Source organism: Nakaseomyces glabratus, chromosome I (genome assembly GCF_010111755.1).
Source record: "Nakaseomyces glabratus chromosome I, complete sequence".
In the NCBI taxonomy this organism is placed as follows: domain Eukaryota; kingdom Fungi; phylum Ascomycota; class Saccharomycetes; order Saccharomycetales; family Saccharomycetaceae; genus Nakaseomyces; species Nakaseomyces glabratus.
This window is the reverse complement of record NC_088959.1, coordinates 886197-904623: the sequence shown is the minus strand read 5'-3', so window position 1 is coordinate 904623 and position 18427 is coordinate 886197. Positions and strand designations below refer to the sequence as shown.

The 18427-nt window shown below is 41.3% G+C and overlaps 13 protein-coding genes across 13 annotated transcripts; 6 read left to right on the top strand and 7 right to left on the bottom strand.

Moving 5' to 3' along the window:
• Positions 1-169: 169 nt before the first annotated feature.
• Positions 170-571, top strand: SDH8 (Sdh8p; the record flags this gene model as incomplete). The annotated part of the gene is made up of 1 exon (XM_447655.1): positions 170-571. The coding sequence occupies one exon, from the start codon at positions 170-172 to the stop codon at positions 569-571; it is 402 nt and encodes a 133-aa protein (XP_447655.1).
• A 211-nt stretch (positions 572-782) lies between these two features.
• On the bottom strand, positions 783-1094 carry MRPL37 (mitochondrial 54S ribosomal protein mL54; the record flags this gene model as incomplete). Its single annotated transcript, XM_447654.1, has 1 exon — positions 783-1094. The coding sequence occupies one exon, from the start codon at positions 1092-1094 to the stop codon at positions 783-785; it is 312 nt and encodes a 103-aa protein (XP_447654.1).
• A 431-nt stretch (positions 1095-1525) lies between these two features.
• On the bottom strand, positions 1526-2749 carry REI1 (Rei1p; the record flags this gene model as incomplete). Its single annotated transcript, XM_447653.1, has 1 exon — positions 1526-2749. One exon carries the CDS (start codon positions 2747-2749, stop codon positions 1526-1528), a length of 1224 nt encoding a protein of 407 aa, XP_447653.1.
• Positions 2750-3074: 325 nt separating this feature from the next.
• Positions 3075-4166, bottom strand: TSC10 (3-dehydrosphinganine reductase; the record flags this gene model as incomplete). Its single annotated transcript, XM_447652.1, has 1 exon — positions 3075-4166. The coding sequence occupies one exon, from the start codon at positions 4164-4166 to the stop codon at positions 3075-3077; it is 1092 nt and encodes a 363-aa protein (XP_447652.1).
• Positions 4167-4692: 526 nt separating this feature from the next.
• Positions 4693-5313, top strand: YPT10 (Rab family GTPase YPT10; the record flags this gene model as incomplete). The annotated part of the gene is made up of 1 exon (XM_447651.1): positions 4693-5313. One exon carries the CDS (start codon positions 4693-4695, stop codon positions 5311-5313), a length of 621 nt encoding a protein of 206 aa, XP_447651.1.
• A 150-nt stretch (positions 5314-5463) lies between these two features.
• SHM1 (glycine hydroxymethyltransferase SHM1) lies at positions 5464-6921 on the bottom strand (the record flags this gene model as incomplete). Its single annotated transcript, XM_447650.1, has 1 exon — positions 5464-6921. The coding sequence occupies one exon, from the start codon at positions 6919-6921 to the stop codon at positions 5464-5466; it is 1458 nt and encodes a 485-aa protein (XP_447650.1).
• A 307-nt stretch (positions 6922-7228) lies between these two features.
• MIC12 (Mic12p) lies at positions 7229-7573 on the top strand (the record flags this gene model as incomplete). Its single annotated transcript, XM_447649.1, has 1 exon — positions 7229-7573. The coding sequence occupies one exon, from the start codon at positions 7229-7231 to the stop codon at positions 7571-7573; it is 345 nt and encodes a 114-aa protein (XP_447649.1).
• A 254-nt stretch (positions 7574-7827) lies between these two features.
• Positions 7828-8520, top strand: TAE1 (N-terminal protein methyltransferase; the record flags this gene model as incomplete). The annotated part of the gene is made up of 1 exon (XM_447648.1): positions 7828-8520. One exon carries the CDS (start codon positions 7828-7830, stop codon positions 8518-8520), a length of 693 nt encoding a protein of 230 aa, XP_447648.1.
• Positions 8521-8830: 310 nt separating this feature from the next.
• Positions 8831-11005, top strand: RGD1 (GTPase-activating protein RGD1; the record flags this gene model as incomplete). The annotated part of the gene is made up of 1 exon (XM_447647.2): positions 8831-11005. The coding sequence occupies one exon, from the start codon at positions 8831-8833 to the stop codon at positions 11003-11005; it is 2175 nt and encodes a 724-aa protein (XP_447647.2).
• A 127-nt stretch (positions 11006-11132) lies between these two features.
• Positions 11133-12974, bottom strand: GVI51_I09053 (uncharacterized protein; the record flags this gene model as incomplete). The annotated part of the gene is made up of 1 exon (XM_447646.1): positions 11133-12974. One exon carries the CDS (start codon positions 12972-12974, stop codon positions 11133-11135), a length of 1842 nt encoding a protein of 613 aa, XP_447646.1.
• Positions 12975-13274: 300 nt separating this feature from the next.
• SHG1 (Shg1p) lies at positions 13275-13760 on the top strand (the record flags this gene model as incomplete). Its single annotated transcript, XM_447645.1, has 1 exon — positions 13275-13760. One exon carries the CDS (start codon positions 13275-13277, stop codon positions 13758-13760), a length of 486 nt encoding a protein of 161 aa, XP_447645.1.
• Positions 13761-13827: 67 nt separating this feature from the next.
• Positions 13828-14685, bottom strand: POP4 (RNase P/RNase MRP complex subunit; the record flags this gene model as incomplete). The annotated part of the gene is made up of 1 exon (XM_447644.1): positions 13828-14685. One exon carries the CDS (start codon positions 14683-14685, stop codon positions 13828-13830), a length of 858 nt encoding a protein of 285 aa, XP_447644.1.
• Positions 14686-15038: 353 nt separating this feature from the next.
• On the bottom strand, positions 15039-17219 carry PTR3 (Ptr3p; the record flags this gene model as incomplete). The annotated part of the gene is made up of 1 exon (XM_447643.1): positions 15039-17219. The coding sequence occupies one exon, from the start codon at positions 17217-17219 to the stop codon at positions 15039-15041; it is 2181 nt and encodes a 726-aa protein (XP_447643.1).
• Between the last annotated feature and the right edge of the window lie 1208 nt (positions 17220-18427).

Below are 18427 nucleotides of genomic sequence, written 5' to 3'. Positions count from 1 at the left end.
TCCCGATTTCTGTAATTACACCTTTGATTCTTGTTCCTGAACATTTGCGATGATTAGAAATCATATTTGACTTTTCGATGAGTTGAGTTTAAAACAACTTTAAATAGTTTTGATCTTGCAAACATTGTTTATCGAGAGCTATACCACGGCAGGGTACAGAGAATCGAATATGCTTAGACACAATAGACATTTATTTTCCGCTGTGGCAAGGTCCTCTGTGTTAATTAGCAGACCTGTTGCTATTAGATGTATAAATACAGAGAGAATACCTAGTCCACCAAAACTTCCAAGGGAAGAGCAAGAAGAGTTTGAGAGACTTCAGAGAATTGCACACTCTCAGGAAGCCATCGATGAGTATAATAGGAAGATTAAAGGTGACCACACTAAGGAGAGTTTGAACAACGAGATGTTGACCAAGAACGATATTGGTTCATTCTCGCCAGAGTTCTCAAAGACCATTCCTGAATTCGAGGGTGATGTTAACCCAAAGACTGGTGAAATCGGTGGTCCAAAGCAAGACCCTCTGAAACATGGTGATTATTCCTTCAACGGTAGAGTGACTGACTTTTAAGAACACCAGTAAAGATTTCCAAACACAAGTAGCTTACTAATATTAGTGTATTTCTATATACAAATATGTGTATCTGTCAATAGTTAATAATATTCAAAAGCAAATTCACATTTTCATTCATATGCATTTCAATTATATTATGGTTATATACAAGGAGTTATTATTTATTCTGGGAAATCACTCCCATGTGTTGCAATAAAGTTAGAGTTGTTCACAACTGGTTTAAGAAATTCCTCTGTTTTATCTTTTCTCTATTGGACTGCCTGATTTGCTTCTTTCTGGCCTTTAAACTTTCCTCTGATACAGGAGCCTTTGCTGCAGCGGCGGTATTCGTTTGGTCAAGAACTGTCCATAGCCATTCCGGGTACTCTGAATCTTCCAAGGCAACCGGGTCCTTGCCTGTCTTCTTAACATTAAGACTCAATGGCGTCCCTGCTAAGCAGGATGATTTGATTTGTTTGGCCTCATTTCTGAGAACGACAGAACTAGAAAGGAGCCTCTTTGTAAATAATAACCTAAGCATAGTATTTATAGTCTAGAACTCCAGTGTCTGCCCTTGAGGTTGTTCAGGTATGTAAATACAATTGTCGGTCAAGGTAGTACTTATGTGCTCTTTAATGATTATGATTGTCGAGATTATCGATTTTATGCGTATTTTTCACTCGGCATGCTCACAGTAGAAGGTGACTTCTATAAGATTGCCTGTATTAAATTTGCAAAATAGTGCTGACTATTGTGATTGGAACGTAGAGTGTCGATTAGCAGTATTGTATGTATCTTGTATATCAAATGCTTTAGTTTTTATTAAGATCAATGAATATTACCGATTTTTTATAAAAAGACGTGAGAGATAAATAATAAAAAAAAAAAAAACAGTAGTAGAAATAACAAAAAATAGTAGTGTGGTCCTTTAACAATTTCTTTATCCAAATGCCAAATATAAATGCTTTAAGATTATTGTAACAGTTGGTCTCTGTAATGAGGTTGGTTGTTGACAAACTTTGCAGCTCTTTTGTCGTCACGCTTCTTGTCTCTAACCTCTGTCTTCCAAGCACGCTGTTGTACTCTAACTGTACCTCTGTCAAATTGAGGTAGGAATGATCTAGTTTCAGCAGCAACCAATGTTCCTTGGCCTTCAGAAAGTTCCTTTTCAGGCCTTAGGTCTTGCTTGAAGTAACGCTGTAGCGATCTGTGTCCAACCTTTACACCAGATGGCAAATGAAGTTCCACACCGTCATGGTACAAATACTCCTTGGGTGGTTCGCCTTCTTCCTCTTCGGCATCCTCATTCTCATCTACATCCTCCCACTCGTCATCATTCGCACTTGCACTGTCAGCACTAACAATGTTAGCTCTGTCAATTCTTTCATATGTTTTGGAGAAATCGTAGAATTCAGATATTTCTAGTCTTTCATCTTCAGATTCATAAGGTATCCTGCAATGCCTCTTGTCTAGCATGTGTGCACGCACAGCGTCTAGAGATCTACCTTGGTAGTTACATACAATGCACACATTACCAAGACCGATCTTTTCAGACATATACTTTACCAAACCTTCTTTATCTACCAGATACTTCTGTTCAGGAATGTAGAAACCGTGAGTTCTAAACATGTGATCCAAGTTAGCCTCGAAATCTTCAAATTCTCTCTTCTTTGTACAGAACAAACACTGATTCAGTGGTATCTCGACTCTATTCTCTAGCTTCTGCTTCATCAACCTCTCAGCCAGCTCTTCTTCAGTAAGGTCTTCTTCCTTGACTTCCTCTTCTTTAACTACTTCGCTCTTGGCTTCTTCCACTATTGGCTCTGGCTTCACGTCCTCGACAGGTTCCTGCTTTGTTGGTTCTGGTTGGCTCAGACCTTGTTCTTGCATCTTCGCCAACATGTTCTGTCTGGCGATTTCCAATAGCTTCTTCTTCTTCTCCAAGAGAGCCTCCTTCTCTCTTCTTCTGATCTCCTTTTTGGTCAGTTGCTCGTTCTTACCCTTCTTCAAGGCCTCCTCAGCAGCTTGTTCTTGCGATACTTGGACTTTCGAGTTGAAGTTGTCCTCAGAGACAGGTGGCAATGAAGCGACTTTACGCTTCAAGTTGTAACGGTGCCAGTCCGTCTTCATGTGCTGTCTCTGGAACGCACTGGTCTCAAACACCAGCTCACAGCTGTTACACGTATACATAGACATAGCGCTAGTTGATTTGGGTGTCTATATGAGTATTATTGACACTGTTCAAAAGACCAAGTTGTAGAAACTACTGCTGAAATACTAGCTTTATGCGATGAGCATCGCAAGTTTTGTGATTTCTGAAAAATTTGATGCCGTTATATGTGATGATTATACCGATCTTGGGTTACTAAATGCTGTATGTGGGATACAATTTAGCAAAATTACTAGCCATACTTATGTATTATCAGTTCTGTTCATGTATAATTATTAACTTGTATAAATTGTTATAATTCCGAAATAAAGATCAGTATACGTTAAGATCAGTTACGATTTTGGACAAGGATCACAGCAAGGTGTTCTTGTTTTTATTCTGCTTGTGCCACTTGTTGATCTGGTATGAGCACAAGACCATGTAGAATGGGACCACTAACAAGTTAGCAATGACCCCGATCAGCCACTGTACGAACCAGTACGCGGAATTGTTGTTGTGCTTATTCAGGCCCATGTCCAAGCTCATCAAGAACCAGCCAATGCTGTCCGTAGTAACGTCGTCGTAACCACGGTTTAGCCACCAGACGATCTTGTCGCAGCACTCCTCACAGGAGATCGGGTAAGATGAGCCCTCTATGCTCTTTGTGATGTCTGGTTTGCTCATCTCTTCGAGTACGTAGCCTTCACTGTAGAAGTTACCAGGGTATACACACGATATTCTAGTGTTTGGTAGCTCATGGCGTAAGATAGAGGTGAGTGCCTTCAGAGACACCTTGGCTGGGGCATACTGTGAGTAGCCGATAAATGGGAAGAAAGCAGTGGAACTCGAGAACAGTATCAAGTGTGCCTGTGGTACCATCTGTGCCGCCTTGTGGATCACGAATAGCGTAGTCATGTAGTTCATCTTCACACCCATCTCCAGCTCCTTAGCGGTCAAATCAGTGAACAGCTTAGGAATAGAGCCACCGGCGCAGGCAAGCACCTGCGTGGGGAGAAGGTTGTTGTGCTGTAGCGTCACAAACATACGCTCAACAGCATCAGGATCCGACAGATCGCATGCAATGTACACAATCCGTGAGTCTGCAGCGTTTGTGGTCAGGTGTGTGACCACATTCGTGGACTCCTTCAAACTGCTGGAACTCCTGTTGCTGTTGCTGCGCAGCTCGCTCTCAAAGCCAGCGTGGTTCGAGCTCTTGCTCAAATTGATAGCGGAGGAGCCAGACGCAGAAGGCTCACTAGCGGCAACCTCAGGCATCACCAGCTCCACGGGCTCCTGTCTCCCACCGGTAATATCAGTGATAGCATTCCGCAACTTCACATCGCTCCTGCTCACCAGTATAATCTTTGAGTGCCTCGACTCGTCCCAGTACTTCTGGCCAAACTGCTTACCAAGACCCTGGGACCCACCCGCAATCAACACTACCTGGTCCTCCAAACAAAACATCTTGGTTCTTATCCAAAGCAGACTTTGTTGTTGTTATCAAAATGGCTGCTGCTTCTTATAAATTGTCATCAAATTCGCGTTGCGTTGAACAATGGAGAATGCAAGTTATAAGGCAAAGTACAAAGCACCAGGGATTCTATACAGCGGGACCTTGTCAATGGCCACCTTGGCAGCGTTCATACAAGTACATGGCAAGTATTTAGTATCTACTATCGGCACCGCATGACTACAAGAAGGCGTTGCATGACAGCGGTGTGTGGTTGTGTAACAACAACTGTGGTAGCTGGTGGGCACCAAGTGGCAGGCAATCACTGACTTGAAACTGCCAAACCAATGTAGTATAGTAGTTGTTGGATGCGTTGAGGAAGTGTGTAGTTCCTCTTGCTGGTCAAAATGTATGTAAATTGTTATATAGTGTGGGGGAGCTCGTTTGCTGACACATTAAGCTCATCGCAAGTTAATAAGGAGCAGAAAGGGCTCGAAGGTTCAGTATTAACTTTGATGACAGCAGTACAGAGGCCCAGCGATGAGTGAAACATTAGTGTATCAGAAGAGCTTGAAAGTGGTGCTGCTGGGGGAGTCCGCTGTTGGGAAGTCTGCGATAGTGACGAGGTTCAGCACTGGGAAGTACCTGCGGAACAATGCCACCATTGGGGCGGCGTATGTGACCAAAGACCTGGAGTATATACGAGACGGAGACGTATACCAAGTGCGGCTGGAGATATGGGATACCGCTGGGCAGGAGCGGTACAGGTCCCTGACTCCGATGTACTACAGGAACACAGACGTTGCCATTGTGGTATTTGATGTGAGTAACCTGCGGAGTCTATCGATGGCACACAAATGGATAGACGAGCTGAACACATATGTGGAGAACAAAGGACGGGAGAGGATAAATATCGTACTTGTGGGCAATAAGATGGACCTGTGCAGTGACGAGGAGCGTAGTACCTTGCCACAAAGAGTTGAAGAGCAGTTTCAGGCCGTGAGCGCAAAGTCAGGGGAAGGCATAGAGGAGCTATTTGATCATATCGTCAAGGGTATACCGTCAGACCAATTCACGCTGAAGAGTGCTGCAGTTGAACAGCCAGACAATGTCGTAAACCTGAATAATAAATCGGTATTGCAATCAACATGTAATTGCTAAGCTTAGACTGCAAGGTTTTATGCAAATTGTAATAGTATAGCAGGACAATTATTCTTCCTCTTGAGTAACGTTAAGAATAATAATATTAGTGTTGTTTTTTTCTTTAGATTTACAGTATTATTTAATTTTACATCATATAATATTTGAATCCTACAATTCGCCAGGAACTGGGAATGTGCCTACCCATGAGGACACTTCTTCGGCTAATTTTTGCACTGGTTCAGACTGGTCACACAACTGCTTGAAGCTGTTTAGCTTTGATCTGACGTCCTTAGCGTCTGCGGACTCCTGGGACTTCAGAGCAATGGATAGTTTAACGGCGTTGTCGATGTACTCAGCGACCTTCTTGAAGTCTTGTTCTTGGAAGCCTCTGGTAGTCATGGCTGGGGTACCTACTCTCAAACCTGATGGGAACAGCGCGGACTTGTCACCTGGGATGGTGTTCTTGTTTGCGGCGATGTTAATCTTCTCCAGGATAGCCTCCAAACGAGCACCGTCGATGCCCATGTTGGACAGGTTTAGCAAAAGCAAGTGATTATCGGTACCGCCGGACACTAGCTCGAAGCCACGCTTCAATAGCTCGTCACCGAAGGCCTTTGCGTTGGAGACCACTTGCTTCTGGTACTCGACGAACTCGGGGGTCTTTGCTTGCTTTAATGCCACAGCCAATGCAGAAATGGTGTGGTTGTGTGGGCCACCTTGGTGGCCTGGGAACACTGAGAAGTTGATGGTCTTGTCGAAAGTGAATGGGGTCTCCTTGCCAGTCTTCTTGTTGACTTTCTTGATACCCTTTCTGTAGAATATCATAGCACCACGGGGGCCTCTTAGGGATTTGTGGGTGGTGGTGGTGACTATGTCGGAGTGCTCGAATGGGGAGTCTATGACATTGGCGGCCACCAGACCGGAGATGTGGGCCATGTCGCTCAGCAAGTAGGCACCGCAGCCGTCGGCGATCTTTCTGAACCTAGCGTAGTCCAGCTTCCTCGAGTATGCGGACGTACCTGCGACGATGACCTTTGGTCTGAACAGCTTAGAGGTCATGGCCAAAGTGTCATAGTCAATGATACCGGTCTCGGTGTTGACGTGGTATGGCATGGTGTTGAAGTACTTTGAGATGTAGGAGATCTTAGTTCCGGAAGGCAATTGGTATCCGTGAGACAAGTGCCCACCGTGGGGCAAGTCGAGACCCATCAGACGGTCGCCGACCTCCATGACCGCGGAGTAAGCGTACAGGTTGGCAGGGGCACCGCTCAGGGCCTGCACATTGACCCCCCACTTCTCAGGGTCAAGGCCATACAGGTCCAGGGCACGGGCCTGGCACAGCGACTCAGCTTTATCGATGAACTGGTTACCACCGTAGTACCTCTCGCCGGGGTAGCCCTCGGAGTACTTGTTCTGCATCTCAGAGCCCAGCAGGTCCATGACGGCCTTCGACGTGAAGTTCTCAGAAGGGATCAGCGTGACAGAGTGCTTCTGTCTGCTCCTCTCATCGCTGAGGATGCGGAACATCTCGGGGTCCACCTCTTGCACATGCTTCGAGATCAATTGTTGCTGGGAAAGAAAGCGTCTGCCCAACACGGGCACTCTAGCGGCACGTAGCAACATCATTGTTTCTTTATCCTTCCTGATGGCCCAACTACTCCCACACCGGCACTACCTGGCTCTTTATATAGCTCATCGCTCTCACAAGAGTCATCGCTTTCCCAAGCCAATCAACAACGAAAGAATGCAGAGAAGTCAAGACGGGACTGACTTCTTTAAAGGAAAGCGATAGTGCTGAGGGCTGGGTTATCTGGCATATAGGCAGCACTGTCAACTGATCTGTCAACTGATCTGGCGACTGATTTTGGCGACTGATAAGACATTGATAAGCGTTTTTTGTAGGGGGCTAAGTTCAGCATAAGAGTTGGAAACAATGAGCAAGATAGCGAAGCTGGGATCGTTCACGCTGGTGAGCGGAGTGGTAGCGACGTCGTGCTACTACTACTTCATCGACCGGGACGGGTACCATTACAAGCGGTCTGTGTGGAAGCAGGTAGGCGACGAGGTGCAGCGGGTCATAGACCGCAAGCCTAGCCTGGTGTTCAGCAAGGAGAAGTACGGCGACCAGTTCGACTACGACTACAAGGTGAGCGGTGAGCGGGTGGAGCGTGTGCCAGTGGACCACAAGCAGCTGGTGCTGCGGTACAACTCAGAGACCATGAAGGACCTGTGGAACAAGGAAGTACGGGCGCTGGTGGACTGGGTCTACTCTAGGTGATTGTTGCCAAATAGGACATAGCTCAAGAGCAATTGGAAGCCCACCGCTTGAGGGGGGCCGGCACAAGCGCACAAGAACAAAGTATATAGCCCACACGTTCTAGCGATGTGGTTTGTGGCCCTGGAGATTAGTCTAACTCTTAAATATTCCGATGTACATTTTCTATAGCAAGCTATAAAATGTATGAGCATTGAAAAATTTTTCAGTTTGGATCAAGTAGACATTAGAGATGGCCTACACAGGACACTGAAAAGATGGAGAAACCTGACGAGCTGATAGACTATGGCGATGCTATTGACTACTGGACGAGCATCCCGCCCACGGTGGACGGTGTGCTGGGTGGTTACGGCGAGGGCACAGTGGTGCCTGTGATGGATGTGCTGGGGTCGAACCACTTCCTGAGGAAGCTGAAGTCGAGGATGGTTGTCGAGCCCGGGTACAAGAGAGTTGGGTGTGATGTGGGTGCTGGTATCGGCAGGGTTACCAAGACCATGCTGCACAAGCATTGCGATGTGGTTGACCTTGTCGAGCCCGTCGAGCCCTTTGTGGCGCAGATGCACCAGGAGCTGGAGCCTCTGAGACAGGAGGGCAAGATAGGTGAGATATATGCGCTGGGCATGCAGGACTTTGTGCCCGAGAAGGGCAAGTACTGGCTGATATGGTGCCAGTGGTGTGTGGGCCACTTGCCCGACGAGGAGCTGGTCAAGTTCTTCAGGAGGTGTGTAGAGGGCCTGCAACCGAACGGGACCATCATAGTCAAGGAGAACAATACACCAACGGACACAGACGACTTCGACGACACAGACTCCTCCGTCACCAGGTCAGACACAAAGTTCAAACAGATATTCGAGCAAAGCGGCCTGAAACTCATCGCTACAGACAGACAGAAGGGCCTGCCAAAGGAGCTGTACCCTGTGCGGATGTACGCATTGAAGCCAGTGGCATAAATACATATTACATAACTCTGTAAAGCAATATATTTGGGCAAGTCTCCTATGTAACCCAAAGCTCATCGCATTTTCGATTTCCTGGACGCGTTATTTTCGCAGAACAGCTAAATTTCAAAAGAATTGCCATCAATCAAACAGTACTGGATGGAACTTGATCCTGGGTCTCACAGCCAACAAGAAGCCAAACCACGCTGACCGAGGTTTGTTAGTATTATCAGGAGGTATTTTATTGGCTTTGCCCCGCGAGAAACAGGGGAGATATTGCGAATACCAGGAAATTTGGCAGGATTTAAAAGGAGTATAAGAGATGCCGACGTCTGATATGTACTCAGGGGATGTGGTTAGCCCAGTGTCTGACGAATTCTCTAGACACTCTGCTATGGACTCCGACTCTACTGTGGCGCGGCCCGCTGAGGGCTCCTATGGGTCGATGAATGGTTCGCGGAACACTGATTCTACTATAAGTCAGCCCGGATCAGCGCAAGTGAAAAGGGAGGAGAACCTGGATTACCTGTTTGAAAGTGAGGATATAAAGCATGTTATGAACTCTGATGTTGCCATCAATGCTTTGTTGACGAGGTTGAAGCAGTCTTTGCTGATCTGCGAGGAATTTACCAAGTTTGTGCGCAAGAAGTATATATTTGAAGAGGAGCACACCAATGAATTGGCAAAGCAATATAAGCATTTCTTTAACACGACGCCCAGCAGCAACTCGTCTCTAAACCGTATCATGCATGAAGTGCTTTCCTATGATGGTAAGATGAGCCAAGTCAAATCAAGCTACGTGAAAGCACTACAGAAAATGTACGATGAGCTGACAGCACTTCTATTCACTATGACTAAGTTAAGGAAAAGCTGTAAAGAGAATAGCAGAAGACTTGAGAAGGAAGTCACTGATGCAATCCATAGTGCAGAAAAGGCACAGGCTCGTTATAACTCGTTGTGTCAGGATTGGGACAAGTTGAGAATGACTGATCCTTCTAAGACCAAACTGACTCTTAGAGGTTCTAAGACTAATAAAGAGCAAGAAGAAGAATTGCTACGGAAAATCGATGCGCAGGACTTAGAATACAAACAAAAAGTCGATCATTCTACTTCTTTGAGAAATACTTTCATTACCAAGGAAAGACCAAAAATTGTAAGAGAATTGAAAGATATGATCCTCGAAATGGATACTGCATTGGCCATTCAATTACAAAAGTACACTATATGGACTGAGAACTTAATATTGAACACAGGTATAACTGTTAGTCCATTGGACTCTTCGAAATCGATGAAGTCTCTTGCAGCCTCAGTTAGCAACGAGAGAGATTTGTATCAGTTCTTGAAGAAATATAATCAATCTGGTAAGAATTCAATGTTAGTAAATAGGAATTTGATCCCAGTTGAGTATTCAAAACATCCATCAATGAAGAAGAGTCAAAGCTCCCAAAGAAATTTTAGTGGCCCTAAAAAACCACCAAAATTTGCTGTTGATCCATCCAGGAATTCGATACCAAAACGTATTCTGTCAACGCACAATGACACACCTTTCGATTCATCCCCAAGCACACCATCTATGACAAAATCAGGTACATTTACAGAGCTCGGTGTAAGCTCAGTATCAACAGCGCCTACTTCGTCTAGTTCTGGGAACATAAAATACCAGAATACTAGTAGAGACCAGTCACTGCCATCATTGCCTTCGAATGTCATGGAAAAAGAGCGTATCCCATCAAATTCCATGAACTCACAATTCTCAACCTTGGATCCAGGTCCTAGGGCAAAAATAGTACCAAGTTTATCGACTACAATTTCCATGAGTGGCAGTGAGACTGATAGACCTATCTCTCATATTCAAACTGGTAGTTCGATGCCACCAGGTGTTTCCAAGAATTTCAAATCCTTTGGTGTACCACTTGAAGATTTGATTGAATTCGAAAATGATATGGTTCCAGCTATTGTACGCCAAAGTATTTATGTCATTGATACATACGGGTTAGATTTGGAGGGAATATATAGAAAATCTGCCAACGTATTAGATGTGAGCAAACTAAAGGATGAAATAGATAAAGATCCAGCTAATGTATCAATGATTTTACCTCCAAGAAATCATTCAGATTCTGATATATATCTGGTTGGTTCATTACTAAAAACTTTTTTTGCATCTTTACCTGATGCTCTGCTTCCTAGAGATATAACAGCTGAAGTTAAGACATGTGTAGCAATTGAGGATCCAACTACAAGGAAAAACTACATGCACGGGTTACTGTATAAATTACCGGATGCCCAATACTGGACGTTGAGGGCATTATTGTTTCATTTAAAACGGGTCTTGGAACATGAACCTACGAACAGGATGAATACGAAATCACTATGTATAATATGGGGCCCAACCATTATAGCTCCTAATGATGAAGATAGGAATGATGTCAACTATCAAATAAAAGCAATGGAAGTCTTACTAGACGTGACTGATCAGGCATTTGAAGCCGAGGAATGATTGTAACCGCCGACTAACTATGTTTTTCGTATCGGTTTAGTAATGCTTTTTAGATAATCATCTCATCTGACAAGGTTTTAAATATTATGTAATATAAATCCTAATAAACTTTTGATTAGTATCATTGTCAATTGATTTTAATGTAGCCAAGTTTTTGTTGTCTTTTAGATAATAACGGTTTATAGTTGATTGAGAATTTCTTATTGGGTAGCACAATCAAAATCTGTTGCTGAACCATTCTCTTTAATGTCAAAGTCAATCGGTTAATATCGAGATCATAATTCCAGGTCTTCAGTGTATCAACAATTTCGTTAACGGATAATTCACTAGTATCATTGAACAAACAGATAATACTTGCCACATACATATTGCATACTAGATTTAATTTTCTACCGTCATGCATACTGATGGGAGTTTCAATCAAAAATGTATGCATAGAAAAACAAGGTTTTAGTGTCTTTCCTTCATTCTGTTTTTGCACTACTTTTTCTTGCCAGAAGTTTGCCAATTCCATACTTGGCCAACACGGTACATCATTCCTCATATTTGATATGCTGAGGGATTCTCTTGAAGATTCTGGAAATACCAATGGTAGAAATAGCATCGTTTCCGTGCAATGGTTAAAGATATTAGCATTATCTACTGCTCTTGATATTAGATTTGTGAAATGTCTGCAATGTGGTTCTATTTCACATATGACTTCTAGAAATAGGTTTTCTGCCGGATATTTCTTAGAAAACGGCATTCTGTCAACTAATGTGTCAAAGGCAATCTGTCGTACTAGCTTTGGCATTAATATACGTTCTGTGAATATCTTGGGATCAGATAGAAGTTCGGCAATTCTGTGAAACAAATTCTTCCAGTAAAGCATATCATTTTCACTAGCAAAGAAGTTACGTTGGGCTCTTGATGATGGCGCTAAATTGATATTGCTTTCATTCTTCATTTTGATCATCTTCTCACAGAATTTTTGAACAGCATCATAGAATTCATAGTCTCTATTTTTATAGGTTTTGAGTATTTCTTTTTTTATTTTATCTTTCAGTGCACTCATTAGGTTGTGGGAATCAATACGGTAATAATTAGCGGACATCGTAATGTATCTTTTTAGCACGACTGATATGTTTTCTGCTAATGGATCAGAGCATATATACTTTGCTAATGTATCCAAAATGAAGTCTTTCTTAGAAGAATCATTGTACAAAGTTTCTAACACTTGCAATTTGATATGCTCAAACTTAGACTTGTCAAGAATCTTTTGAAAGTTTTCCACCATAAGAGCATTACCCTTCTTGAAATAGTATTTATAGACATTTTCACTCATTAAACGGCCTAGTTGCATAGTCGACTCATACTCGGTAAAATAGTCCTGATCTTCACCTTCTGATTCTAATATATCCTCGAGACGTAATATACCAAGTTCAATGATAGTATTCCGATCAGAATCGGTAACATCGCAATATTGTAGTATGTTTTTTATGACAAACACACCCTTCACAGTTAATGTTTCAGTCTCAAAGCAGTTCTTAAATATTGATTTGCATATGATTAAGTGAGCCATTGGAACTGCAGCCAGGCTGTACATTAAATAGTATGGGAGTAAAAACATATTCAAATGTTTCCATGGTTTGAGCTTCCTGATGGTTGAGTACAGAAGATCACAAACACCATTGTAACGATCAAACACATTTATTGAATTCTTTCTCAACTTTGACTTGGTAAAATTTGCCTTTATCCATTTCTCAACAAGCTTCTTCAACTGTTTTCTAGCGATTCTGCATAAGTACTCATCACCTTGTATTATAGAGTCTTCAATTATGTTATCTATAGTTCGGGCTGCCTGTATATCATCCTGAGTAATAACAATACATGTTCCATTAATCAAAGATTCACTGAGTCGAGCGATCGATGTCTTTAATTCCAACAGTTGCGATGATTCTAGTATAGCATTATCTTGCTTAATCTTCATGATAGTAAATAGCCTTTACCACCCATTTCTGAGCTTCAATAATGCTTACCAGATTAAAAAATAGATAAGAAGATGAATTATTGTTGTTGGATTACAATTCTTTCTACTCATTTGCATAATATATGGATTTGCTCTTAATAATTTTTCATCTACTAGTATTTGCGATGAGCAAGCTCATCGCAACAATAACTTGAAAAAATACAGAATGAGAGCCAAAGTTGCAATTTTACAATAGAGTTGGAAGTTCCGTTAGGTTGAAGGAGCAATAATATAACCTGTAAGAGAATCGATTGGTGTGTAATGGATAGGAGGACAGTAAAGCAGGATCCAGCTCGCGATCTGACGGAAAGATTTAAGAAAGAAGGACATTTCGATAAGCTAAAGCAAGAGATATTGGCGAAGACAATAGAGTGCGGTGGTGACTCAAAGACTATACAAGAGGCACTCAAGTTGTCGGTTTCTGATGTTGTGCGACAGCTAGTAAATGAAGATGAAGAGATTGTTTTCAAGAACAGGGGCTCGACAAGTGCAATGCTCGAAGGTCAACTAATAAAGAACAACTACGCCAAAATAAAGGACTCTGAATTTGGTGTGGATGTTGAAAAGTTTGTAGGTGAGGCTCTGAGTGATCCGGCCATTAGAGATGAGATTAAAAGAGGTTTGGTTGATATGACCGCTGATGAAAAAAAAGAAGAAGGCACTGATAAATTAAATGTTGACGCTAATGGGAACAATTCAGAGAAAACTCAGGAGATGGCCGACAATAATGGAGAGATTGCCACTTGAGAGTTTCAAAAAAAAATGCATATGCGGATTATATTTCGAATGGAGCTAAACTAAAAATATGGCTATATCAGCTATCAAATACATAAAAGAGCAAATCATCGCATCTTCTGGTCTTGAATTTTCTGCCAGCTCTATCGACACTTCTATATTTGAATCTATCACCAAGGATGCTATATTGTAAGGCCTGTTCATCATTTAATGGAATTTCAAAGTCGAAGAGGGTCCCTTTCTTTGGTATTATCTTGATCTCATCCACAAGAGAGCCACTAGTAATCATTATAAAATTCTTTTGTGCGTCCCAAACAACAATACCTTCTATTCCTACCGTATTATGATTTTTGCTCTTTGTGACTCTTAGGGCGGCACCATTATAATCTGCCATTGACAACTTTGTCAAAATTTGCATGCCATTTGCTTTGAATTCTGTACTCTGGCATGGGTATGATATGTTTAGCAATTCTTGTATATAGCTAATCCAAAGTTCAGAAAATAGAGGCCTGAATTTCTCATATTTAGGCAGATCTTTATAAAGCTCGGGATCATTGGTCTCTAGGTATTTAAACAAGTCAGCTTTTTTTGTAATATTCTTCTCATGGGCTATCTGTTTGGCTTTATTAACACTTAATTTGGATTTGATTATGAAATCCTTAAGTGACTGTTTAGACCTTTTATTAATCTTTTTGTAATTAGCTTGCTTGTATTTGTCATAATCTATAGGTTCTGAATTCGGTACTTTATTCTTCACCTTCGTGTCATGTAGTCTGGTCCGTTTCTCTATGATCTTTTTAATGCGCGATGTAGATCCACCATCTGTCGGCAGCAACATAAGTGTATCGAGCAGTCTGCCTTCGTCTATTTCATTTTTTGGGTCATTGAAACACTTGGTTAAAAGGTTGTTGTTGATGAAATCCTGGGCTTTATCCATTTGAAGTTTATTCGTTTTAAGGCTCTTAAATCTTCGAATATAATAGGCGTTCCAATAATAATATGCTTACAAGTAATGGATATATTTTATCTAGTAAAGTTGCAGTTAGTAAATATACTTATTTGTGGGTATCGGATCGTATATACTTCTAGACTGACCAATATTGATGAGCTTATATTGTCAGCTCATCGCACTTTTTTTCAGCTGAAATTTTCTGATATTTGTTACCCGGAGTAAACTATACATATGGTCTTGCGAATTCATAGTCATTATTACATACCTATATAATACTAGTATTACAATTAGTTTGGGTTTAATACTGTAGAGAATGCATTTCGTTTAATGAAAGCGTATTAGTCGATTTGTTTACATTTGGTAACGTCTAGATCTTGAGGCTGGCCGGCAGCGAAGTCTTCGATGTATAAGATTCCTTTCCTATCGATGATAAACAGTTGATGGCCATCGGGACTGAACCGAAATGATGCAGACTCGTAAACTCGGTGAGAGTTAGCTACTATATCAACTAAAGCAACTCTTCTTTTCTCATTGTCCATCATTGCAGGAGTTGACATCACGTATACAGAACCATTTTTATCTAAAAATGCAATGGAATCATTACGTGGGGATATTTCACATTTGTGTATTTGTGATCCCAACTCACTGATTCTCATTATCATACTAGGTTGTGCAACAGTTCTTATACCATTCTTCTTATTGTTGATCCTTGTGTTGATCACAATTGGAGGTGAATTGAAAGCACATGACGTTACACACATAATGTTAGGATTGCCTGGGAAAAGCTTCGTATCTGTAATACCTTCTGATTCCATAGATGAATCAATCGTTCTCAGACTCTTCATTAACAGTCTCGGTTCCTTTGGTCTTTCAACTGATATTATAAGGAAACGGGACTCCAGTGCTGTTGAACATGAGATGAATTTGCCGTCATTCGATAGTTGGATGGAGTTTATTGGATCACGATAAGGTAGAGTTACTGTAACAGGTTCTGAAAATTCAGTTTCAGTTGTAACTTTATTTTTACTTATTTGGTGAAATGCTATCAATGCCTGTTCTGCACCTGTGTTTCTATCTTTCCCTGTTATCCCATAAGCAATGATCTGTGAAGCTGGGTCTATATCAATACATCGAATTGGAAATGAAGACTTGTATGAGTGAATATATTCACCATTGCCATTTAAATTGTAAACTCTAAACTGATTATTAGATCCAGATATCACTAGCAGGTCGTTTGATAATCTACAAAATGACTGATGGGAGTTTGAATGATCCAGCTTCTTGTTTGCACTTCTTTTCAGCTCCTTGTAATTTGAACCATATTGGCCATTCGATTTGCCACAAAATAACAGCTGTGGTGTATTTGAATGCCTATCCTCCCTAGTTGGCATGGAATATACCTCCCATTTAGAATCCGTAATCAATGCAAACTTAGTGCAATCTGGTGATATAGCTGTATTAATGAAGGATGAAGTATTGGATTTGATAAAATTAAACTTTGAGTGAGTGTTAAATTGAAATCTTTTCCTATACATTGGGAAGCACTTAGCATAGTATAATTCCCTCTTCTCGTCAACCGATATTGCTGAATTTCCTGATAATATGTGGTCCAAATTTGTTTGTGAATCGTTGGCCTTACTTGCAGACAGCGATGAAAACTGTAAATATTGATTATTTCCCTCGTTGGCAAGATTTGTAGAACTGAAATTAGACGAATTGTTCTCAAGTGATATTGGGACAGTTCTAGTATTTGAAGCATTATCTAAGGCTCGGAAATCATCCTCTTCCTCTTTCAAGGAACTAAACGGTACATCATAACGTAATTTATCTTTCGTAGGGCCAATTGCTCCAGACAGAGTCTTATCATTATCCTGGTATTTGTTGTTAACACGAATCGCAACTGTGTGAAACAAATGCATCAAAGATTGAGTATTATTGTCATCACTACTACTATTTTTGGTATCAGAGAGAAGTGAAGCAGTTGGTATATCAGAGAGTGATTGGTCTCCAGTATTAGAACTTATGACCGGAAATGATATATTGTTATTGCTTGTGTCAGCTATTGGTTGATCCTCCATCATGGAAAAAAATTCAAGGTTCTTAGTTATAGGAGGTAAAAGACTATCAATTTCATTCGTATTCATGTTGCTGTTAGTATGACTTATGTCATCATCATTGTTATTATCATTCGTAGTATTGTCATTGTCATGTAAAACTGTAGCGGCTTGGTCTATATCCTTAAATTCAGTGAGAATATGTTTTGAACTATCTCTCTTGATCCTTTGCAGTTCTTGATAAAGTAGTCTTAGCGGTTTGCATGGACCAATAACATAGATGTCGACTTTTTCACAAACGGGACATGCTTTCAAGTTCTGGTTGCACAATTTGGCAGAAACCACACAAGCACACGACAATGTCACCGCATCTGATACAATGCCGTATGTTACCTCACCAGTATCTTCATCTCTATTATCCGGTAGATACAAAATCCTATCCTGTAATGACCTTATTTGTTCCATCCATAAAAAAATGGCTTAAAGCTGTTGTGGTGCTCTTCTAATGGCCGTGTTGAACATTCAGCTCTTATCAGCTAATGTGAATGCAACACAAGTAAACTGCAAAACTTCTTGGATGTCTGTCAGAATAAACTGGCAAAGGAAATGATAGTCGCCGTGTTCTTGTTACGCAAATGCCACTATTATAGGTGACCCTCTCTCCGATAACTATCTCAAGTTACAAACCGACTTGATGATAGTCGGCAAGATAGATAGGTAGGTACATAGAATGATGTCAATTGATTTCTGTACTAGGTCATCTACAAGACATACCATTGAGATGATGCCAGATGGTTCTTGGAAGAGGGAGTTATCCATTATTTGCTGATAATAGTCAGTAAAGTCACGTGACACTAATAATAGTAAGAATTCCAAGTGTGCAAGTGGCTCTGACTAGGTAAGTTGTATATTCAAACTGAAGCATAAGAAATACATGAGTAAAGAAGCAGTATACATGGGGAATGTGGTTTGTAAGACAGTCATATCAATGCAGTCCATTTTCTATACAATGTGTTTTGTTGTTCTATGGCTTCACCAGATACATCAAGTGAAGGAGTAAAAGCTTGACTCCATCGTCATGAAGCCGTAAAACGGCCAGTTCAAGAGCCTGTTCTAAATATAATACTAGCATTATTGGTTCTATCCTATCAACTTGGTATAATGTATAGACCCTTACACTCCCACCACATTGTACCGGTGCCGGGACTAGGGCCCTAAACCTATCGTTATGTGCTACTCTTGACTTCTCGAGAAACGGTCACCCATATTGACACATTCCTTGGTCGAAACTGGTCTCTCCGAGACTTTAGGCAGTGCAGTTCTCTCCATGGAGGTCAAATTGTAATGAAAATCTTTTGTTTTTGCTGTTTACCTTTCTTTTTATCCTTCAGCTCTCTTTATGACTCTTCACTCTTCACTAATGTACTGCTAACTTCTAAAAGCTTCTAAAGTTCATTGATAAAAAGAAAGGAAATTGGAGGAGCCCAATTGAAGGCTCTCCGATCTCTGTGGTGGATTGTTTCTTATTATACATCCTGAAATTAGTCACTAGAGAGCATTATTCCCCCATTGCTACTGTAAGTTCAGGCCACTCAATGGGGACTACTATGTGCCATTGCTCAAAAAAAAAAGACTTATAATCGGATTTCCGATGCCCAATATGCAATGTGGAC